This window comes from Dermacentor variabilis, chromosome 6, assembly GCF_050947875.1.
Source record: "Dermacentor variabilis isolate Ectoservices chromosome 6, ASM5094787v1, whole genome shotgun sequence".
Classification (NCBI taxonomy): Eukaryota; Metazoa; Arthropoda; class Arachnida; order Ixodida; family Ixodidae; genus Dermacentor; species Dermacentor variabilis.
The window spans coordinates 12,762,889-12,788,036 of NC_134573.1; the positions used below are offsets into that span (position 1 = coordinate 12,762,889).

At 44.6% G+C, this 25,148-nt stretch overlaps 1 protein-coding gene across 2 annotated transcripts in view; it reads left to right on the forward strand.

Annotated features, from left to right (window-relative positions):
- The window catches only part of LOC142584628 (germinal-center associated nuclear protein-like), a 559,187-nt gene that overhangs the window by 384,761 nt on the left and 149,278 nt on the right, over window positions 1-25,148 (forward strand). For both annotated transcript variants that reach the window (XM_075694780.1, XM_075694781.1), the window contains exon 20: window positions 11,003-11,194. In XM_075694780.1, coding sequence (XP_075550895.1) covers window positions 11,003-11,194 — 192 coding nt within the window. The remainder of the gene's footprint in view (window positions 1-11,002; window positions 11,195-25,148) is intronic.

A 25,148-nucleotide genomic window follows, 5' to 3' on the forward strand; every position in this document is an offset into this window, starting at 1 on the left:
TGATTTGAGTATCAAATCAAGGGGAAAAAAGCCAAATATTGAATATCAAAATATTTTACAAAGTTTAATGCTTGCAAGTTTTGGGCAGGAAAATACGGTGCTGCACATGCTCAGGAGTCTCGCAGCACTGCAGAACGAATGCGGCAAGCCATTGGTAACACATCAATCAGGATATATACAGTATGGTCTGCTCTTCTTAAAGGCAACACCAAATTAGTATGCCAGCACTGAGTTCTAGTAGTATATGAAGATTTGGGAAATATATTTTTTAGCAATTTGGGAAATATATTTTTTAGCAATATCAATAAAATGTCTGTTCAGTAAAATCAAGTGCATTTTTTTTTTCTCTGCATGTAATGAATTATTCATGTTCTATTGCATTGAATGCCAATTAAGTTTTCACTTTAATAGTGGACCTGTGTTTTCAGCAATCTTATTTTTTTGCATAAGGGTATCGCGTTGCAGTTTCTCTCCAAAATGCAGAACTACCCCAACTTTACAACAGGTGGGTTATTGTCTATCTACGCGACAGGTAAAAGGACCGTGCATCACGTGACTCGATCATCGTTCCATGCGTAGCTGGTGCCAACCACAGCCACGCTACTGATGGTCAAGAGCAGGTGCAGTTTGTGCCGTTTTATTGTCGGGTTTGTTATCATTGGCCACCTGTCATAGAATCTTGAGGGTCAGGACAGGTTGGTGGCACTCGCTAACTCGTTCATTCACTGTCTCTCACTTTCATTCACGAGGCAGTTTGTGAGTTTGCCAAGGTCACTGTGTGCTAGATCCCTGCATCGGATTGATATAGGAGCTGTTATAGTGACAAAACCCTGTGCCGCCTTAGCCGAGGCAGCCCGATGACGGCACCCTCGGCACTTCTCTGCAGCGAAAATGAAGCGAAAAGCTCACTGTGGCGTCACTGAGCACGAAGGTCCCTGTGGCAGATGCCTCGTGTGGCATTGCGCGCATCTCTACACCGAATATATCAAATATACAAAAAATCAAATAGTAGTTATTCAATTTGCAAATTGAATTACTTCACTATTTGCTATTCAGTTTGATTCAATGATATTCAATATTCGTACAGCCCTAGTTAAAAGGTGTGTGGCTGCAAGCTGACTGTACCATAAAGTTTATCTGTGGCCTTGATGCACAGCCTGGAATGTGCAGATTAAGGGGGAGGCTACACTTGAAAGGCAACTTTTTTTATTTGTGGGCTGATCTGAATGAAATTTTCACACTTTGTGTATTTTAATGTGCAGATTCTAAATATTTAATTAATTTTCTCATAGGATAAGTAGTTTCCGATATATACTCTGAAAGCATTCTATAAGCTGGGCCATTTGATGAAAATTAGCATCTAAACAAAAATGCCAACACAGTGGTTTGAGTATAAAGACTCTAGATTGTTTAGGGAGTGTAATAAAATTTTAATCAATGTTCTAGGCCAATTAAAACAAAAGTTAGAGCTAATCGAACTTGCTAGGAAAAAAATGCCATCATCACATGTCAAACATGTGACCCATTTCAAACATTTTCTGAGAAAAGTACTGCCTTGAAAACGAACATATTGCTTGCTGCATGCATTTATCTTTCTGGCAAAAAAAAAAGTTATGCCAATGGCTGAAATTAAGGACAGAAGCTATTTTACCTTCAAAGTTGTTGTTTTGAAAAATCAAGAAAAAACATTCTGCAACATCTTTATTGGGAGCATACCCATAAAATCTCAAGGAAATGCACCTGGAGCATAATCTGAAGGCATCCCATCTTCATGCCTCTTCTTGGCCAGCTTCCGCACACTCAGGGAGGCTTACCGCTGAAGCTTGACGGAGATTTTTCTACTTTACTCTCTTAGATGCACGGCCAGAAATGTTCATGTCTAGCTGCTGTAGAATTGTAGCAGATGCATGCAGATTCCCAGTGTTGAAGCATAGGACAGCTTCTGCAACAGCAGCTTGTACAGCAAAGAGAGATGCTGTTCGTTTGCAACTAAACTCTGAATCACAGAGTGATGGCTTTCGTTAAAATTTTGAGCATTGCCTTGCTGGCATCTCTGGAACAGGGTCTTTTCACATAGCCGAGTATATACAGGAAGCATTGCTTCTGCCGCATGTTCTGGCAAGTTGTAGTAGTGCCTGGGTTCAGGCTCTCCCTTTGCTCTTGCAGCATTGTGACGGCACCATGAATTTTCACCATTTGGGCACAGGCTTTGATCCGAACGTTTGTCAGTGGACGCGACATGCCGGTATGTTGCCATCACAGCCTTCTGCGTGGCATCCACATCACCTTCATTGGATTTTAGAGCCCAGCCATAACAGGTGCTTAGCTTTGTGATGAGTTCATTTGTCAGCTGGCCTCTCCCACTAAGGCTTCACTTCCCCTCGCCTGTTACAGCGAAGCTGTATATCTCTACTGTCCAAGGAAATTTTCATGTCGTCGTTGTAAGCAAAAAACTCCCCGTACGTCGGCCGATCCTGGAGATAGTGCAATGCCAGGCCAACCCACGGCGGAGGTGAAGCAGGCGTTAAACACTTCCCATACGTGTGCCGGTCCTGAAGACAGTGCAATACAGGCCCAACCTGGAACGGAGGCAAAGCAGGCGTTAAGCACTCCCCACACGTGGGCCGATCCCAGAGATAGTGCAATGCCAGGCCGACCCACGGCTGAGGTGAAGCAGGTGTTGAGCACTCCCCATACATAGGCCGACCCTGAAGATAGCACAATGCCGGGCCAACCCACCGCGGAGGTGCAGTTCGCCATTAAGGGGCCCACATACACAGTTTTGCTGGCCATCCTTCTTCACAGAGTAGAAGGGCACTAAGTGTTTTGTTTCTGCACTAAATTACTCAGTGCCGTCCCCATGCGATTTTAGACTTGGTTGACACAGTCCTCCTTCTGGGCATTGACAAATCCATAGACTTGTGCTTCATGAGTAGCAGTAAATGTGCGGCTGTCACCATCGCGGAAGATGGGTGTGTACCTCAATACATGTCGCTCTAAAGACCTTTTAAATAGTGTGAGGTTAGCTTTGACTTCCATGTGACCAGCTTTGCTGTCAGTATTTTTTTGTCACCAGTGCGTTTCCTTCCATTTTGCGTAGCCATACGAATTGACGTAGTAGTTCTGCGGAAACCCGCAAGATGGAGAGAAGAAGGAATTATTAAAGGGAAAATCAGACAACCACCTGTTCGTAGCAATTACTGCAAAGGAAACCCATACGGGTTCCTCAAAAGCCTCAGAGTTGAAGAAAAATTCGTCCTGGTCCGGGACTCGAACCCGGGACCAACGCCTTTCCGGGGCAGCCGCTCTACCATCTGAGCTAACCAGGCGGCTAGCAGATGGCAGGGCGAAGTCGAATTTGTCGACAACACATGAAGCAAAGGGAAGTGTTTGATGTAGTAGTTCTGCGGAAACCCGCAAGGTGGAGAGAAGCAGTACAGTACAGCACACTTACTGTACTGTACAGTAAGCAGTACACTTGCCTTTGTACTTACAGCTTCAAGTACACAAGTGTACTTGAAGCTGTACACTTGCCTTTGCTTCGTGTGTTGTCGACAAATTTGACTTCACCCTGCCATCTGCTAGCCGCCTGGTTAGCTCAGAGGGTAGAGCGGCTACCCCGGAAAGGCGGTGGTCCCGGGTTCGAGTCCCGGACCAGGACGAATTTTTCTTCAACTCTGAGGCTTTTCTTTTGAGGAACCCGTATGGGCTTCCTTTGTAGCAATTGCTACGAACAGGTGGTTGTCTGATTTTCCCTTTAATAGCCATCCGAATTATGCTTTGGTCCAAGTTCGCACCCTAAACAAAAGTTTGAGAATACAACATAGTCCAATACGAACCCTGTGAACAACTGTATGACAGCACCAACACCTATGTGAGAGAAGTGACCAAGTCATCCAAGTGCCGTCATGAAACACTGCTATGTTTCCTCTGTGACCAAAACCTAGGTCCTCGTACAGGGTGGCCGCTCTCTACACACACTGGCTCATGGCGACCTTGGCCGCTTACGTGGCAGCAGGTGCCAAAATTCGCTTCAAATAGCGCTGAAAAGTGCGGTGATGCATCCCATGGTGGGACAATCCCATTGCCGCAACTATATCATTCGTGGCTGTCTGGACATTTCCTGTAGACATCATCGCCTGCCTAGCCAAGAGGTTGATGTTGAATGGGTTGCATGTCTTCTTACCATCAAACCGGGGCGAGCTCCATGCGGCTGCAATGTCTCCACAATTGTTGCAAACAACAGTCAGCTTCACTGCAAGGCCGTAGTCACGATCACCCTTCATAGTTACGCTGGTTCAATGCATGTTTCACATGGCAGAACTTCAAGGAGCGAGTTGAGGGACTCCAGGTTCACTATCGTGTAAGGAGCGGTAGGTTGATCTGAAACTGTTGCCGTCGCTGCACCGCTTGCCTCTGCAAAAGGCTCAACCTTCTGTGCTGTTACCAGTACCAACGAAAGCCCCTTAAGTGTGGCCTTCCTGACAGGTGCGCGCCTCACGCACTTCTCTGACACCGATAACACCGGTGTCTACTCTCACACAGCTGGAGTTGACATCGCGCGCGCTGTTATGGAAAGCGTCCTCGTGCACTCTGCAGTCGCCAATAGTATCGTTGTTTGTCCTAATGCGGCCAGAGTCCGTGCTCTCAGGGGAAGCAATCTCGCACACATCCCCGTCACCGACAACATCGTCATTTACACGGCCATAGTCCAAACCGCACACGCTTTCCAAAGAAGCGTCCTTGGTCACAATGGTGTTACCAGGAGATGTAGCTTGATTGTTCCTCACATCCTCCCGTGACGTAGTAGCAGCTCCAACACACTTTCTGTGCCTGCCTTTCTTTTGTGTACGGCCGAAATGATGAAGACATCGGAACTTCCTCGCACCGCCGGGCATGGTGAACCGCACGAACGCGTTTGGGGTAACACACCTTTGCAAGAGAAATACCTCTTCATAATGGCAGCGCAGGCGCACCAATGTTGAAAGCTAGATCAAAAATGAGAGCTGGGTGAGTTGGTGTGGTTCCATCTGAACAAAAAAGTGAGCGAAAAAGACGTAGATGAGGAGGAGAGAAATGACAAACATGGGCCTGTGTTTGTCAGTTCTCTCCTTCTTGTCTACGTCTTTTTCGCGCACTTTTTTGTTAAGTTGAAAGTAAGCTTCCCTAGCCAATCAAAAACCACCATTTTGGTCAGGTGCACCAACCAACCAATAGAAGCATATGCTGCACATTATTTTGACATTGCTTTTTTCTCTTTTGTCTGGTAAGCATCATTGCTTAATGAAAAAAATGAAACACTGGAAACATGAGCTTTCCAACAACACCAAAATGGCGGCGGTAGAGCACCTAGTTTGCTGGTTGTGGGTAGTTGAAATAGGGCTAGTTTGGACTTCAATTTAAAAGACCAAGTGTGTGCATTCGCTGTTTTTATCTCTTGTAACTCATAAAATGAGCGTAATTTTGAAACCAAAAGTTGCAGATCAGTGCCGAAAAGTCTCGGGAATGCGAAAATGAAGAGACTGAAAATACGATTTTTGGGTCCTCTCTTTCAAGTGCCGCGTCCCCCCTTAAGCTGCTTGCTCAGCATCTCTCACCAACTGCGTTCCCAAGCACAGCAAAAGTTGCCCAAGTGTGCGCCTTTCCACCTCGCTTCTTCGTAGCCAGCAGAAGCACATGCATTGTGTACCCAGTTGGGCTGCACCTGCTTGTTGAACCCCAGTGCCACACGAGATGGTGCACAGGCACAGCGCCAAGAAATTGGTGTGACCACCAGCATAAAGGCCCAACCACTGGCACACATCGGCAAGCGAGTGCTTCGCTTCGCATTGGCCAGAGGAAGATAGCACTGGACACAAGCTCTGACGCGCGGCTCCTCGGCTGTGGCGCACTGTGGCCGGACTATTTTGTCCTCATCCGTCAAAGTCCAGCCTAAAACAGCCTGCTGTAAACTAAGCTCTTTTAGATATAAAAAAAAAAACATGTTTGATTAATGCATGGATGCCTGCTGCAACATTGAAGTAACAATAGTGCGCAACATATCGACATCTGCGCTCGTGCGTCGTCTGTGTACAAGATCGCTTTGCAAACACTGGCACGACGATGCCAAAATAAATCAAAAGCTGTTGTACCATTTCATTTTTTGGTAGCTCATTGCACAGCCAAGTTTGTACGAATTAGGCATGCAAGGTATCCTTGCAAAAATCTGCGTTAAAAATAGTCACGTTGTAGTGACGGTGAAAAATGATTGAAAGTGAAAAAGGATTGAAACTCAATCGCAACTATAGTGGCGAGCAATGTTGGCGATCGTCAGAAACCTCATCTGCGGGTCAAGCGCGCCAGTTTTCATACATCAGTCGTCGAAAGTTCCAGTGTATTCGCTGGTGCTCGCACGCCTTCTAGAAACTACTACACAATCCGCCTCTCTCATGGTGCGACGGCGCATGTGCCCTGCCCTAGCGGATCAGTCGCAAAATGTTTTGGAAGAGTAGCGAGCGTGGCCGTTCACTGGAAAGTCCCCTGAAAAAAAAAACATTCGGACAGGCGCTGCTGCAAACACTTGTGGTGTGTACCATGTTGAAACTGTACTGGTAACTCTACGTCGGTGCGGTGCCGAAAACATGCATAGCATAAGACTGCAACTCCACTTTAAAAGAGAAAGCGGGCAGGACATCATCCGACTAGTCCAGATTGCACCGTGAGCCAGATAGTTGCCTCCTTTCATTGATAGCTAGCAAATTTTACGAAAAACTTGTGCGTTACACTTGGGCGACACTTAAGTACATCACATTGCTGGCTTCATTAGCAATGTGATAAGGCACGGCAACATTGGGTCGATACGAGACCGACAAGACGCTCACTCCATTGATTGACCAACTATTGTGCGTCACTGAAACATTTTTATCATACCAGGTCGACAACGACGCAATCGACAAGCGTAAGTTGTACTGCGACGGGCTTTCTTGTCGATGGCACGGGCAAAATCAGCGTGCCGACCAACGTTCGACTGAACCCCGCGCGATCGGCCGTTGAACCGACAACGCAATAGTGGCAGTGTCTTCGCTTGTTTATATAATTGATCATGCTCAAAAGGATTCAAACACTCCTGCCAAGCTGAAATGCACAAGCTTTAACCCTTTCAAGCCGGGCCCATGAAGTTTGAGCCAATGTCGATCCTGTTCAGCAAAGGTTAAGCTGGCACCGTTGAGTTCGTGCACCCGCTACCGGTAGACCTGAACTGAAATGTAATCGGTTAGGTCGAACGAAGCTGCTTTTATGGTTCAATTCTGGCCTTAGCGTTTTGAAATCAGCTACACTTCACTTCGCACGGTGCACATACAATAAGCGGTAAGAGGCAACACAGCGCTGTGCCAACATCTGTACGTCACCGTACCTGTAGGCTGTCAGCCGAATTCACTACGTATATGGGTGGGCCTGTACGTGTTGCTTTGCCGACACATTTCTCAGTTTCAGAGATGCACTGTTTGGCTCTGCATCAAGCGGCAAACAAGAGACTGTGTGTTCAGTATACAGCAGGGCATAAACAACCACCTCACTCAGTTATACCAACACCGTGTGAGCAATGGCATCTGCGCGTTTTCGTGAGAGAACAACACGGCCTACAAATGAGCACTTATGCGAGTGCAGTTTTCTTTAATAATGCTCCATGGCCCGCTAAAACTAAGTATGATTGAGTAAAAGAAAAGTGAGAATAAGTTAATGAACAGCCCGTAATATATGTATCTGGATCACAGTTGCTGTGGTTTAAGTGGTTTGGCCACTCATATTAACTCGTCTCAGGGCGTAACAACACGGTACATATGCGCATACATGCATGTTTTGCTACGTTTTGACACTATTTCGTATCAACGATGCACTTTCCTCGCAACATTTGATGATGACAATGACCTGCGGCTGTAGATGTCGATGTATACAAGTGTGCCATTCTGATAAATCTGACACAGAAGGCCACGCTCGAAGGCTTCTTGAATATATGAAATGTCTAAATAATGTGCAAGAAAAATACAAAAAAGGATGTCCAAGGGCAGAAATCAGTGACAAATTCCAAGGCAGCCGTGCCACCAAACGGAACTCAGCGTGCCTTTATCGGGCGCAATGTTTGCAGAACAATGCACTTAGGCCTGCTCACCCAGTAGTCGGTGAGTGCTACATGGCTTCCAGGAATGACATGCTGTCCCAAAAGAAGCCATTAATAATGATTCGTGATCCACGAAACCCACAACCAACGTGCGCTCAACGTGGGCGCAGGTACGCGAATCAACTGGCGAAAGCCCTGGGACCCTTCCAAAATGTTTTCAGCGGCGTGCGGCAGAGGGCAGCACAGGACAATGAAAAAGGTAGATTCGTGTCACGTGTGCAGTCAGATTATACGAGGTTCGTCGACAACAGACAACCTACAAAATCATCAATAACATTCCCGAAACTTCCGATGTGTGCAGGGGCATCCTGCGCCGAGCGATAATGCTACATTTTTTACTTGGTGAAATACGGTCACCAGATACAGATAATGTATCTGTGTCAATATAATTACGCTTATTGCTGGTGCATGAAAGAAACGTGAAAATGTGGGTTCCGAGAAAATCTGCAGAAAGGAATTGAAACACCTATAGCGCTCACACATGTAAAAAAATGCATCTAGAATAGCTAAAATTTACGTAATTAGAAAATTGTCTCCTCCTGATTCTCGATTCTGTCAAATCTTGCTCATGGAGCACCTCATTTATTATTCTACGTTGTTGATCGGGAAGCCTTCACATCAAGTGTATTGCTAGAAAAAAAAATTTTCAGTGTAAAGGCCATGTTCTATTGTAACTGGTTTCAACACGTCAAGTTTGTATTTCTGGACATTGAGCAAATGACGTACCGTCAGATAATACAAGCTTAAGATTCGTTGCCCTTTGCCAAGTCGTACTATTGAAGCGCTTATTTGAATGTGTGGGTGCAGCTCATTTTCATAATGTAAGAAATAAATATATAAACAGGTTATTTTCACAATTTATGCACTTCGTCACCACACACACAAAAAAAAAGAATATCAGTTTATTGTTTTCAGCCTGCTATGATGTTTTTGACCGAGAAAGACATTCAATTTGTTCTGTGAGGCACGCAATAATTGCTGTAGCATACTTTATTGCACAACACTGGTTACAGTAGCCAACCATTACTAAAAATCGGGAGAAATTAGTAGCACAATGCATGTTATCAGGCACGTAACATTTTATTGCACTTTCTTAATTCATGCCATTTTTTTTTTATTTCACAAAAGCTACTGCACTGAAATAATATACTGGTACGATTTTATGCTACAATAATGATCAATCAATCAAATGTTTATTATAGTGCCCAGGAATAACTAGAGAGCCTTCGTACCGGTGCACTTAAAGAGCAACATAATTGTACGGAAAACATGAATGTCGTAGACAAAAAAATGCGAGATAGAGAAACAAACAGGGAAAAAGGAAAACAAGAAAGAGTAAAAGGAAGTTAATCATACATGATTATCTACAGATATGCAAAACACAGGAAATGAACTCTGAAGTATGTCAATACAGGCACAGTTCTTATTATGTGTTTTGGAGTCAAGTCACAGTCTTGCTAGAAGACCAGGCAAAGAATGTGGAATGCTGCCTGGTATACTGTTGCGGCATGAACAAATGCATATGATCAAGAAGCTTTGGGGAATGTGTAATGTCATGAACCACCTTATACAGGAGCAAAAGCTCTGATTAAGTCTTGAATGTAGAGGTGCGAGTTGAGGTATGTTTTGAGAAGGCTCAACTGTGGTCACCAGAATGGGAGAAATGTTGCTTGAAGGTAGGTATCAATTTATTCTGGATGCATTCAATGAGGCCAGACTTTATTTTTGCATGTTGTTTCTCTATCTTGCATTTCTTTGTCTACCGCATTCATGTTTTCTGTGGATCTTGTCTCACATATTGCTCCTTAAGTGCACCAGTACGAAGGCTCCTTAACATTTAATTGATTGATTATTATTGTAGCGTAAAATCGTACTAATATATTATTTTAGTGCAGTAGTATTTGTGCAATTAAAAAAAGGGCATGAATTAAGAAAGTGCAATAAAATGCTTCATGGCTGATCATATGTATTGTGCTATGAATTTCTTCTGAGTTTTAATAATGGTTAGCTACTGTATCCAGTATTGTGGAATAAAATAATATGCCACAGCAATTACTGTGTGCCTCACAGTGCAAATTGAATGTCTTTCTCAGTCAAAACATCATAGCAGGCTGAAAACAATCAACAGGTTTTTTGTGGTGACGAAGTGTATAAATTGTGAAAATTACCTGCTTATATATTTCTTATATGATGCAAATGAGCTGCACCCATACATTCGAATAAGCACTTCAACAGTACGACTTGGCAAAGGGCAGCGAAAGACACCTATTGAAACCCTCCAATTCTCAAGCTTGTATTATGTGACGGTATGTCATTTCATTAATGTCCAGAAAGACAAACTTGACATGTTGAAACCAGTTACAATAGAATATGGCCTTTACATTGTGAAAACTTTATTGTTTATCACTCTTATTGTTTCAAGCTTAGTTTACAGCAGGCTGTTTTATGCCGGACTTTGACTGATAGTAAGGCGCAGCCAAGGAGCAAGCTTCGGCGCACGTCAGAGCTTGTGTCCAGCGGTTGCGCGGCCTCTTCCTACGACCAACACGAAGCGAAACGTTCGCTTGTAGGTGCATGCCGAAGCTTGCCGACACGTGCCATTTGTAAGGACAAGTGTAAGTTGTAAGGACAACTCCTTTAGGGTGTCATGGAAGCTTCGCACCTGAATCGTACCACATATGAGAAAGCATGCTCTGGTTGGTTTTGATGTTTCAAGTTATGCTGGTGGTGGTGCATACTTTGAGTTCCTCCATAAGGAAGGGCCTATATCCAGCTGTGCATGCAAATGGCACTCAGAATGGGAAGATGTGACGCTTCCAAAAGTGCACCAATTGTGTGATGCAGTTGGAGAGGAGGCTGGCAGAGACCTTGAGGGACGCTTCGAGGCTGCGCCCAGTGCCGTGCGTGTGTGTGGTGGACCTGGCAGACCCGGCTGTCATTGGGAATGTCGTGGAGGAGGGCCACCTCCGAGGCCTGCTTCCCCAAGTGTGGCGCATCTTCTCCTGCAGCCGAGGAAAGGCACCTCCCCGCAGAGTGGTGAGTGGGCAACCTCCTCAACGGATGGCGGTCGCTCAGCGTGCGGTGGTGGGCCTAAGTGGCCAGAGGCTGGTACGAAACATAAATGAGGATGGAAGGCGAAGCGAAATGGCAGCTCCGGCTTCCAAGTTTTATATATTTTTGCACAAATGCGGCAACAGCAAATTGACGTTACACACATTGTTTGTGTCCTTCACAATATCCAGCACAGTCAACGGATACGCATTTTACCACACATCTGAATGCGATGGGCACCACTAAAGGCCACCACCAACATAGACAACCAATGCCAGGTGAGTTCTGCGCTGTTTGCCATGACAAGACTGGACTGTTGCCACGATCCCCATTTGCAAAAATGTCTGCACTTTCGTTTCTCTCTGCAATGTACGTACAGTCGACTCCTGTTAATATGATGTTCGTGGGAACTGAAAAAGACTTGGAATTAATTAGACTTCCAATTAAGCAAAAAGCACAAAAACAGCTCCTTTGTTACTCTTAACGCCAACAGTATTTTAGGAAAAACAGTCTGTCATCTGCTTGCCGAATTTAGCAGCAGAAAGCAATTCTAAAACTGATATGGCAAAACATAGAAAGGAAGAAACAAGTTGAGCCAGCCAGATGAAGGAACAGAGCGCTGACTTCCAACTAGTTTATTGACAAGTTGCGCAAAATATATAGCTACACAAAAGCATCGGGACATGTCGTCACGACACTTCACAAAACGTCACACCAATAGAAGACTGCACCATCATGAGTCGCAGAACGTGCAATTCTGTCAAGCATGGTTAAACTGATCAAGAAATCTTACTACCTGTGAAGACAGTGTTGCAAATGGGTCGCAAGCCCCAAGGGTAGCATTGGCCTGGCGGCCTGGGGCACAGCTGGAAGCATCCGAAGGTCCTGGCAAAGGATGAGTTGATTGCTAACAGAACAACTTGTTTATTATAGCATCGCAAAAGAGCGGCCGGTCAGGTCAACCGAAGTGGAGGGACGGGAGAGCACGTTACTCGATGGAATAATTCGAAGCCTCTGTCTTGGCGTCCGGGGGCAGCTGCTCTTATACTCTCGGAGTCGAGAGCAAGAAGGAACGCCTCGATAGAGGCGCACGTGACGGCGGCGCACGGACACGTTGTGACAAGAAGTGACGCACCCGCTGGGCCGGCGCCGGTCAGACCTCCTCGCTTCACAGTTGGGGAGCTCCTCTCGCCGGCTGCCGTGCTTTGACAAGCGTGGGCACCAACATGCACACTCCACACACGAAGACACGTGGCATTGAAACATGCCTGGACGCGCTTGGCAGGAAGCGTTGCGGCAGCGCTGAACTGGCCAAAATGTCTGCCGCTGTGAACGAAGCCCCGGCGTCCATTGCATCCGCGCCGGCTAGACCGCACGTCGGAGGCGAAACATAACAACAGGCAGAAAGATGGCCCGCTAACACATGTGCGGCCAGCCCTTGCTATGAGATCAGCTTCAGTAATCTCCCGCGTAAGTTGTGATCGGTGCTTTTTTTAGCACTTCACACCGATAAAAATTAGGCTTACATCCACAGTCGCGACAGTGAATTCCTAAGTGTTCCTGTATAGCTTGGCGCACATTGTAACCATGTTCTTTTAGCCTTTCATTAAGGCAGCGACCACTTTGGCCTATATATCTCTTCTCGCATGCTAGTAGAATTGAATAAACAACCGCAACAATTTAAAACCCAAAACGCTCTTGCATGGTCGAACAGACAGTGGTACATGGATAGAGCGGATTTACGACCGTACAGAGCCTGCGTAGCGTATCTGGCGCATAAAATACTACTTCCATGTTATCCTTGCGGCCAATCTTTTTTCATCTGTGAAAGACGTTATGCAAATATGGTATGACTACTAGCCTCTTCCATTCATTGTTTCTTTGTTGGGTTTCCGTGTCAGTGACCGTCTTTAGCTGATTTAATAGCTTTTCAGCAATGGCTGACAGTAGTGTGGCCGGGTACCCGGCACACAATAGTCAATCAACTTGACCCGCAAAACTGCGCTGCATGGCATGATGACAGGATTTCCTGGGGGCTTTAGTAAGATAAAGATTAGTAATGCTTCGCTTAACAAGCTTAGAATGGGTGAAGTCAAATTATAAAAGAGGTTTCCCACTTCTTGGTTTGTACATCCAGTATACAACCAGTCACGTCCACGTACATACATCCACGTACATCCAGTCACATGAAATAAGTAAATTGAGGCCTAAAAATCATAAGCTTTTGTCAGTAGGCATCTCATGGGTGAACACAAGCAGCTGAAAGCAATTGTTAAAAGTTTTCACGATTTCGTCTGATGTGAGCTGGAAAGCAGCGTTGTCACAATCTACAAGGACAAAAAAATCATCTACGAAACGGCATACTTTGACGACACTTCATTTATCTAGCATGCTCAATAGCAGCCGGTCATGATGAGCAAGGTAGATGTCATTTAGCACAGGGACCAGGCATGAGCCAATGCACACACTACTGTTTTGAATGTAGGTCCGGTCATTAAAAGATACAAAAGTTGATTTTAGGTAAAAGGATAAAAGTTCAGTGAGGCTGTTGTGAACACCAGCACGATTCTGGAAAGCTATCGCACCAAAGGAATCAGTGGCGTCCTCAACACGCTGCAACAACTTGTTGTGCGGTAAAGAATAATATAAATCTTTTATGTCTACTGAAAAAGCATGTAAACCCTCGTTATTCTCTTTCGGAAAGTTTGTCAAACCATCCGAGTTCCTTACTAAAATAGGGTTGTCAGCAGTAAACAAGTCAAGTTTATCTGGTAAAAATAGTGCCACAGATTTTTGCCATGTCCCTCTTTCCATTAGAATAACCCACAAGGTACTGGAGTAAAACACGTTGTGGGGCTAGTTGGTGCATAGCTTTCAATAGAATAAGCGCCAAAATTGACGGCACACAAGAAGAAATACAGACAGGACAAGGCACCTTGTCCTGTCTGTATTTCTTCTTGTGTGCCGTCAATTTTGGCGCTTATTCTATTGAAACCCACAAGGAGCAGTCAATTTTATGTGTCTTTGCCGTGAAGGGCATGTCAAGGCTATGTTTCTTGCACTTATCGACTGCTTTGGACAGTTTTTTGAAACCCAACTTGTTGCACAGCTTTTTTCCTTCAAATTTAATTTCGGGCAACAAAATGGCAACCGCGGGTCAAAAGACAGAATCGATGGCAGTGGTAGCTTTCGTGAGGAACAGATTAGTCAAAACCTCAAATCCACCTTCTTTGTCTGAAAGCAACAGAGCAAGAGAGTTCTCTTCAAAGTAGCCCACAACATTCTTGATTGGTAGCCTAAGAGGCTCCCGAGATCGAAGTAGACAGGCGCAAGTTGATGCGATTTTGCGCTTTCAGCCGCCAAGCAAACTACCAAGCTGCCTGTACAGGACCTTCACATTTTGATGTGAAAGCATCAAATGGCCCGTTGAGTGAAAAAGCTGCATCTGTAGCAGTGAAAGGGCACCTAAATTCCCGTTGGCTGCGATGCCACGTCACGTGCGCTCCTCGATAGAAAAGGGCGGCTGGAAGGGCCACCTTAGCCATTCCAGGTGTTGCATTAGAGAGAAGAGAGGGTATCGCCACGACCCACGTCACCCTCGCTCTCTCGCTCAGAAGCCTGTGCTGTCCATGTGTTCCTTGTCCGTGCAAGCTCTCGCCTGCATTCTAACTTTGTCTCGGTAATCACTATAAAGAAATTAATGTATTAAAAAAACAGAATAAATTGGAAAAGAAAAACGTTGGCAGTAGTGAGTTTCAAACTTACAAACCGATGCTCAGAAACCAACTGTCTTACGGACTGGGCAAAAGCAGCGCCTCCTAGATAGCAGGCCTGGGTACTTTGCTTTTCAACATCATGCTACTTGGATCAACATTTTCATTGCCAAGCCCGGCATGGTGAAAGTGGCGACGTCAAAATCGCTGTGGCTTACTTGGGAGCACGCCCATTAGATTCTATCGCAGTCGGGCAAGGTAGCATGACATCACGGATCAAGTGCGCCGCCGGCCTTGTGGTATCCAGAGGCATTGGCCAAGCGTCTCAATGCACCCGCTTGTCCACGAGGTGTTCATAACTTGAAGGACCGCCCAGCGGCGTTCGATTGGACATTAATGCTTTCACATTCACAACTTGTAAGAAGTGCTTTGGTGTCCTAGGACGAAGCCGAAACGTCGCGAAAAGTTCACCTACATGAGTTTGTATCTGCCACCATTACCGCTCATTACCATGCAGCGCATCCCGCCATCTGCCTGCATGCCACTTGTAAAAGCCACCGCGGCCACAAAGAGCATTGCGAGTTGGCGCAGCGTGCCACAAGATAAAGCGTGCTCCACACGTTCAAAGAGAAGAGAAAAAAAAATGAAAAGAAAAAAAATGAAGCAGCGAGCTCTGAAATATGCCACAGTAGCAGTGGTAGCCGTAAACAGCCCAATTAGTAGAAGATGGCACTGACAAAGCGCAAGGCTGCATCGCTGGAGACGAAGCTGCAAATTTTGCAAGACTCGAAGTACTTACTAGCTGGCGCCATCGATGATATTAGCGATTTTGAAAACCGAGAGCACCATGATCCAAAGACTGGAACCAGTGGCCTTGCCGATCAGCAGAAAAGGCAGCCATTGTGCACCTGGGTGAAACCTCCCCATGGGTGAAACCAACACTGTGGAAGTCGCTGAAATTACCGAGCTCTGGGAGCATGTCACCACTGACTGTGAAAGAGGCAGTGCTTCAATGGAGGACAGTACAGATAGTGGTGCCTCATTCTGCAAAGAGATCTCCAGGTGATCATTGTCGCGACGCCAGACGGAGGTGATGACAGCTGCAGCAGTGATGATGAGATTGACAGTAGCCGGTCTTTGATACCGACCCCAGTGTTTATGCATAGTGCACTGTCGTCGAGTGAGTAGCTCATTGATTTCATGCGTGCTGAAGTATTGCCGCCAGGGTTCACTCAGCAGGTGGACGCAATGCGCGCCACAGTTGTGAATCTGCAACTCCCATGAAAGCCAGTGCAGGTTTTTTACTCTTTCAGTGTGCCTAATGCTTGACATGCTGTTTAGAGGTATAAATAAACGTTTTATCTTGCACACCCTACTTTCTACAGCATTTATTTTTGGCATAAATGGCAAATTCGGTTTCAGGCAGCCTTTCTTTCTTTTTTTCCCAGACAGTCCAGATATAGCAGTAATCAGTTATAACGATCATTCTTCTTGATATTGTTATAAGTGGTCTGCATTGTACACTCAAAATCAGAAACACCTGCGTAATAAACCCAACGCACGGCTGGCACACACTCGACAAAAGAAAAGCAAAGAGACCCGCTGGCGTTGACTGAACAATCTTACCCTTTCATGAATGAGCTATTTTGGCACTTGAAAAATTGCACATTTTGTTGAAAAAATATATGGTTGCCTCGAGGCTCTCGATAGAAAAATAACTTCTAATTAACCAATATTATGGGCTTTTAGCATTGAATTATGGTTATGATTTTGCATGGTTGCATGCAAAACTTACGGGACCACTTCTAATCAATCGAAAATTCCTCAGTTAAGCAACTTAATATTATCGGGAGTCGAGTATGTTGGCATACAATCACTCTTCAACATTGCCTCATGTCAAAAACTTGCTGCTAAAACCATGCTAGAAGAAAGGAGACTACTCGTAGTGTTCACTCTGTTTGTCTGGTTAGAGTGCTAAGTTTTCAAGATGAATCAATGCCAACTTGCCCAGTTCACCCTTTTTTTTTATTCACACTGCTTGATCTGGTTGTTTGTGTAAAGCAGGGGTCATAAAAGAGGCCAAGTGCTTTGAATAGAATCGCCTGGTTCTTCAGGAGAGGCTTTCAAGCCTAGCCCACAGCTGTATTTTCACACAGAATCGTTGCACATGTGCTGCATAACAGGGCTCATTTGCTCTTCCACAGCCACGAATATCTTGCAGCACTGGGCCTCTAATTATCTTTTCACTTGAGCAATGAAAAGGTGATGCCTCTTTTCATTCTTGGTATGGTATGGTCTCTGGCTCGAGAAGTGTTCTGTCGGAAACGCTAGTGCCCACGATGAGCAGACCTTCCAACCTTCCAGTCTTTTCCATCTTGTCAAGTGGCTCTCACCGAATACTTTCACACCTTGTTACAACGAACAAAAATACAGGGTCTGTCACAAAACTTCTCGGAGTGATTTTTGTTGTCGGCAACACCGCCTGGTGGGGCGGGACTTAAGACGGAGAAGTTAGCGGGAGATCTAAGCTTCGAAACAAGACCGGTCTCAGTTTCCTGCTGGCAGTTGTTGAGGCAGGCCACGCTCAGTGCAGAGGTATCTACTGCATCCTCGCCGATAAAAAGAATGGACCAGTTTTTGGAGCAGCGTTATGCAATCAAGTTTTGTGTGAAACTGAGTAAAAACAGGGCAGATATGCTCGAAGTGCTTCGGAAAGCCTACAGTTACGACAGTTATGAAATAAAGCCAAACTTTCGTGTGGCACAAGAGGTTCCAGGAAGGTCGGGAGTTAACAACGACGACAGCTCAGGACACCTGTTGACATTGCAAACGGAGGACTCAGTGCAAAAAGTGCATCAAGTTTTGGACAAGGACCGATGATTAAGTCTTCGGATGATCGCAGAGGATTGTGGAATACCCAAAAAATCATTCATTGCATTTTAATGGAGGATCTTCAAATGAGGAAAGTCTGCGTGAAAATGGTGCCAAAAGTCCTGACGAGTGATGAAGTAGCTCAACAAGCGGTTGGCAAAGAATGAACGCTTTATTAAAGGTAAAACTCTAACGCACCTGGTAGGCGTCCCAACTGTCTTCCGTTTCGTCGAAACCCAGCAGTCCGGCGTGGGCCGCCATGGAACTGACAGCGGCCCGGTTGTGGGCAGCCTCGTCACCACTGAAGTAACTCGACAAGCAGTTGGCAAAGAATGAACGCTTTATTAAAGGTTAGTATAGCTTTTATAGGCTTTATTTTGTGACGTCACTACAGCCACTGCCGGTTAAAAGAAGCGTGGTCGGGGGGGAATCTGACAGAAACAAGTATCATCGTCGCATGCTGATTTACAACAAGTGAGATGAAGGAAGAGCGTTTGTTGAAGTGCCAGGAATTGCATGAACGCCACAAAACGGACCCAGAATTTTTGGACAGAGTGATCAGATGGGACGAGACGTGGATTTGTCAGTACATTCCCAAATCAAAGTGTCGGAGCAGCGAGCGGCAGACCATGGAGTCACCTCGCTCGAAAAAAAGAAATGATGAGCAAATCGCGAATCAAGGCAATGCTCGATGTGTTTTTTGACAGAAAAGGCATGGTTCACAGTGAATTCGTGCCACAAGGAGCAACAGTCAATGAGTTTTACTGTGAAGTGCTCAAACAGTTGCGCAAGAGTGTTTGATGCGTCCGAAAAGAAATTCGCAGCAATTGGATTTTGCACCATGACAATGTGTCAAGCCACACCGTGCTCATTGTCACCGAGTTGCTGGCCAAAATGGGTGTGGCAATGCTGCCCCAGTCACCATACAGCCCTGATCTGGCACCACCGGACTTTTTGTTCCCAAGGATCAAAAGAAACCTGAAAGCAACTCTGCATGGGGCACTGGAGGCGGTAAAAGCAGCTGCGACAACCTGAATGAAGGAGGTTCCCGTTGATGTCTTCTAGGATGCCTTTAATGATTGGGTGAGGCTTTGGCAATGGTGGATTGAAGCAGGGGGAGAATACTTTGAAAATTTCTGAAAAGATTGTAGACTGATATTGAATAAATGATTTATAAACAAAAATTCCGGAAAGTTTTGGGACAGACCCCGTACAATGAAATAATAGATACTGTATTTTCGTCCGTATAACCTGTCCTATAAATTCAAGTAACTCTTACTAGAAATTTCACAATAAATTAATTTCACCTTGAGGTGTGGCTTCACAGCTACCCAGCATGCATTGCCGTGAAGCCACACCTCAGTGCAAGGTTCTCCACCATTTAAAGTTACGTTATCTCTAGGGAAACCCGACCTCTCCCCTCCTCTACGTGTAGAAGCTCCCTCCTTGCACCCTTCATTGTCGCCCATTATCTTCTTTAGAAGTTGCCATTTTGCATTTAGCAGTTAGCGAATAGTGCGGGTGGTGATCGCACGCCGGCAAACTGGAACTCAAATCACAATGAGCTACACTCTGCGGCTGTCCTTTACAGCACAGCAGGATATTTTGAGCATGACCGAAGATGCGACTTGGACGAGTTGTGCATCCACGAATGAAGATTGTTTTTGCAATGATGTGTGTTGTTGCATGCAATTATTTGCATGGGTTAACCGGCAGAATTTTTTTTATTTACGGACTGTTGTAATTAGAGGTGCGGGTTAAGTGCGGGGGTGGGAAGTAAGTGCGCTCGTGTTGTGCACTTGCTCTCGTCTTTCGTCCGTGTTGCACTGCCCACCTATAGGAACATGTGAAATTCCCCTTGAGATCCTCATTCTGGGGGTACGCTCTGTGCAAGGCTAGGGCTGAAGGCAAGCTCAAGACCTAGCCACACTCAGTCGTCCCGTGGTACTCCCCAGCCCTACGGCATGTAATTTCAGCTACGGTGGGTTTGACCAAATAACGCAACCAACAGTTTCAACTCTAACTATGTTTATTGCTACAAGCAGTAAGTATAACTTGCAAACTGAAGTCCACTCTGTAATAAAATGTTGACAGTCACTTAAGCCTACGCTAAAGAGGATGAAGGTGAAAGCCTGGCCGCTTCCAAGTCATTCATTACATTACTTGACATTTTAATTCTAATGCATTTTTACTTCCTATTACTTGTTTTCTCCCACCAGTGGTCGTGGGTTCGAGTACCTTAATTAATGTCACCCTAATTAACACCAAAGGTTGTGGGTTCTAATGCCTTAATTAACTTCGCCTTAATTAAGACCAATGGTCAGGGATTCTATTTTTGTCACAATAAAAGAATTAGAAAATCTTGTGAAAGAACTTCCAGAACCTTTCCTTTTATTGGGTGATTTTAATGCTCATAATAACATCTGGGGCAGTAACCGCACTGACGCAAGGGGCAAAATGGTAGAAGAATTTTTAGACAACTGCAATGTGTACCTTTTTAATGATGGAAAGCCAACATATTTTATTGCTAAATCACAATCTACTTCAAGCATTGACCTCTCCTGTGGCACGCCGTCACTTGCTGGGTTCTTTACTTGGGACGTGAGGGAAAACCCACGTGGCAGCGACCACTACCCTATAATACTCAAGCCGATCGACGCGCCTCCAACAATGCCAGCACGAAGACAGATGGAAGCTGGGTAAAGCAGACTGGTCACTTTTTTTGGAAAGCTCTGAAATAAGGATTGATGATGTCATCGCATTCAATATTGACGACTTATGTGATGCGATAACGAAACAAATTTTAGATGCAGCTGAAAAGTCCATACCACTTTCACAAGGGAAACTTCCACGTAGACCAAAACCGTGGTGGAATGATGCATGTGATAAAGCTCGTAGGAAACAAAACTGTGCATGGTCTCGACTAAACAGGCACCCAACTTTCGAAAATTTTTTGTTTTTTAAACAAAAGCGCAGTGAGGCTAGAAGAGAAAGACGGATAGCAAAAAGAACATCATGGGTGAAATATGTGAGCTCGATAAACAGTCAAACAACAAGTAAATTAGTCTGGGAGAAAGTCAGAAAAATAGACGGTGGTCATAGAGAATACACACTCCCTATATTTGACGAGGAAACGGATCTTAAAGGGCAAGCAAATATAATTGGCAAGCACTTTGCTGGAATTTCGAGTGACGCTCATTACACTCCCGAGTTTCTTAATATAAAGGCCACGGCAGAAAAGAAAGATCTTAGGATATCACTGAATAGTACTGAGCCATATAACTGTCCTCTTACAAAAACTGAACTCTTCGATGCGATATATTTAGGGAAGAGCCATTCAGCAGGCCCGGACAACATACACTACGAAATGCTGCGACACCTACACATGAGCACGTACGACACAATACTTCACCTCTTCAGCAGGTTGTGGGTGGAAGGCTATTTTCCAAAGCATGGAAGAAGGCGATAGTTCAACCACTCCTAAAACTTGGAAATGCACGCTCTGACCCTAATAGTTATCGCCCCATTGCCTTAACCAGTTGTTTAGGAAAAACATTCGAAAGAATGGTTAACAAACGGCTTGTACACCTTTTGGAAAGTAACAGGATACTTGATCAGTACCAGTGTGGCTTTAGAGCCAATCGCAGCACAATCTACCAATTAGTACGGTTAGAAACAAAAATCCGTGAATCTTTCGTCCAAAGGCAGCATTGCGTCTCCGTTTTCTTTGACTTATCAAAAGCATATGATACGACGTGGAGACATGGCATTTTAATGGACTTGCACAGATACGGAATAAAAGGGCACATACTTCGTATAATCAAAAGCTATCTGGAGGACCGAACTTTTCAGGTGATGTTTGGACCAACTTTCTCCAACTGTTTTATACAGAAGAATGGAGTGCCACAAGGTGGAGTATTGAGCGTTACACTATTTTTAGTGAAGCTCAATTCGATAACTACAGTTATTCCTTCTTCCTTAATGTATTCTTTATATGTCGATGACATTCAACTTTGTTTCTCCTCTTGTAATATGGCTACTTGCGTACGCCAACTCCAGTTGGGTGTAAACTCTATAGTGCGATGGGCAAACGAAAATGGTTTTAAATTTTGCACAGAAAAAACAATATGCGTACCTTTCAGTCAATACCGAAGGCTCACACCGGACCCAACATTACATATTAAAGGACAGCAAATCACAGTAAAGAACGAACACAAATTTCTTGGTATGATCTTTGACAAGAAACTCAACTTCAAAGCGCACATCGCTTATGCAAAACAGCAATCTCTGAAATCCATAAATTTAATAAAGCTCCTATCCCACCGATCATGGGGTTCAGATAGAATATGTCTGCTTCGCATATACAATGCACTTGTCCGGTCACAATTAGACTACGGATGTTTTGTGTACGGCTCAGCTCGAAAGTCAGCATTAGAGGTTCTTGATCCGGTGCATCACCTCGGACTACGTCTGTGTTCCGGCGCGTTTCGTACGTCTCCCGTACAAAGCTTGTATGCAGAAACCAACCATCTGTCTTTGGAACACAGAAGGCTATTGCTTGGAAACATGTACATAATGAGAGTACTGTCCTGTTCAATGCATCCTTGTAGACTACTATTTACAAGGCCGCTCTTTGAAATACATTTTAGCAACAAACCGGCAATCATTCCTTCCTTTTTCATCAGGTACCAAAAGCTGAATGCGGATCTATGTTTCGATGTAAGAAATAAATTCTTGCAAGATGAACCTTCTTTTGCTCCTTGGGAGATGAAACATGCGCAATGCGACTTTAGGTTAACAAAAAACAGAAAACAATTTTCACCAAGAGAGGCGTTACTAAGCGAATATTTAGAAATAGAATCAGAATATAATTTTTGCGCGAAATACTTTACAGATGGATCAAAAAGCAATGACAGTGTAGGCACTGCAGTGACATCAAATCAATTTGAAAAACAAATGAGACTTCCAAGTCAGGCTACTGTCTTTACTGCAGAGCTTCATGCCATTTCGTTAGCTCTTGAAAACATCCTGAAAAGAGGAAATAACTAATCTGTTATATTTAGCGACTCCTTGAGCTCTCTTCAAGCTCTCGCATCTAGGTTACCATCTAGGAATAATCTACTGAAGAAAATAAAAAAACAATACACACTATGCCACAAGAGAGCGTTAATTGTCACTTTCTGCTGGATTCCTAGTCATGTAGGCATTCCCGGTAATGAAAGAGCAGATTTTATGGCAGTCCATACCAAAAATTTGGAGCTACATGATGTTGGCCTACCTTGGCAAGATTATAAAGCCACTTTAAAAATAGCAGTTGAGAAACACTGGCAGAAAGTGTGGGATGAAGAAAAACTAAACAAGCTTCATTGCATAAAACCTATTTTACGAGAATGGCAGAGTTGTCGTCACAGACAAAGGTTTTACGAGGTTATATTATGTCGCTTAAGAATTGGTCACACAAGGCTGACACATAGTTACTTAATTACTAACAAACCACAACCAACATGCCAACACTGCGGTGAAATTTTAACCGTGCTACATATTTTAATAACATGTCCTGGCTTAGAAAAATGGAGGGAAAGATATTTTAAGATTTTTTACGAAAAAAGAATCCCTATCCATCCTATGTTCTTATTGAGCGATGAACCAGTGGTCCCATATGAAGATACATTTAACTTTTTAAAAGCCACAGGAATCCTACAAGAACTGTAGCACTTTCATGTTTTATATTTTTACTTGGCCATTTACACCATTTTACAGCATCTAAACAAATAAGCTAATACGAAAAACATGTTCTTGGTGCATTATAGTCTGCACGGCTGCTGCGCCATAAAAATCCCAAATCATCATCATCATCATCACCTTCACGGTGTCACTTAAAATCCAACTTGGAGATATGGCCAGTTCGACCATATATCCAAGTGGGTTCGACTCCCACCAAAGGTTGTGTGTAAGAGTGCATTAATTAACTTTATATTAATTAACATTGCCTTAATTAGCACCACAGGTTGTGCTGACACTTCCTCTTCACCTCGGCTTCACGCTTTATTATAAAAAAATTTATACCCTAATTAACTCAAATTAACATTTGACTTAATTAACGTTTGACTCCTATCAGAGGTTGAGGGTACAACTCCCTATAAATTTTGGTGCCCTAAAGCTGGACATCAGATTCTTTTGTCCCTTGAGCCATCTAAGGTTTTTGTCTTAAAGGGTTCCTGAAATGGTTTGGACAAATTTTGTAGACATGTAGGTTACAGCTACAGTAAATCATTTGCACCACAATTTGTTTGTAGCGTGTCATATTAAGAGAGCTACAGATGATTACAAGTTACCATCATCCATAGCCATGTATTTTGTCTTCAGCTCGTTCGCAGAGTGATCGGGATTAAGCTATGCCTTTACTGGGTCTGCGTCGTGACGGAATGTCGTGTTGTCTGCTTCCGGTTGCCTTCCAGTCAGTGCGTGAAGCCTTTCGAACGTCTCTACCAGCTGCCTGGCAGTCTATCCCAAGCGAGAGCTATCGAAGCAGCGTGCATTGCAAGCATTCTGTCTCGGCACCAAGCATGTCTGGTATTCCAGTAACCACGGGCGAGCTGGGTGTTTTGACGAATGGATGGAGGCATTAACTCAAGCTTATAAAGGAGCTTAAGTGTAGACGTACGTGAGCAGCCTGATTGGTCTGCACGGCCCAGCCAGCTGGTGGTGCAGAGCTTAAGCAGCGAAACAAAGAGCTAATATTGCTCTAACCAAGTAAAAAACATTTTAAACATATTAAGCAAAGTAGAATACACTTCGTTACTGCTATATTAGTTATGTGTTTGGTTGAGCTCTGTGCTACCAGGTGGCTGCACATTGCAGACCGTTTGTTCACGTTTGCGGCTCCGCTCATCCTGTGAAATGGCCAGGCCCAGTCCATTTGTGCTTCCGTTTACCCGAATACCAAATACAGTTGCCGACTATTTATTCAGACCTCAGGGGGACTGTGGAAATGTCCGAATAAACAGGTGTCCGAAGAAGCAGATTAAGAAAAAAAAAATGAAATCCTTTATTTCCATGCACTTATTCGGCCTCGGCAGTAGGCTTGAAGAAATCGTGAATGCGCCGTTGCACGCTGTTTCGTTTATGTGCAGTCAGATAAGCCTGAATCTTGGAGAGCGTCGTACGGTCACTATAGGTGGCTGAAAGCACAGTCACTGCTTGTGCACGCTCCGTTTGCGACGGCAGCGTAGCACATGGTGCGTCATCTTCCGACTTGGAGTCATCGTCCGGCAGTGCAGCAGAAACCTGACGAATGATCTCGCCGTCGTCGAGTTCTGCGCATGTCAGTACAGCAGTGTCAGCACCTGTGAAAC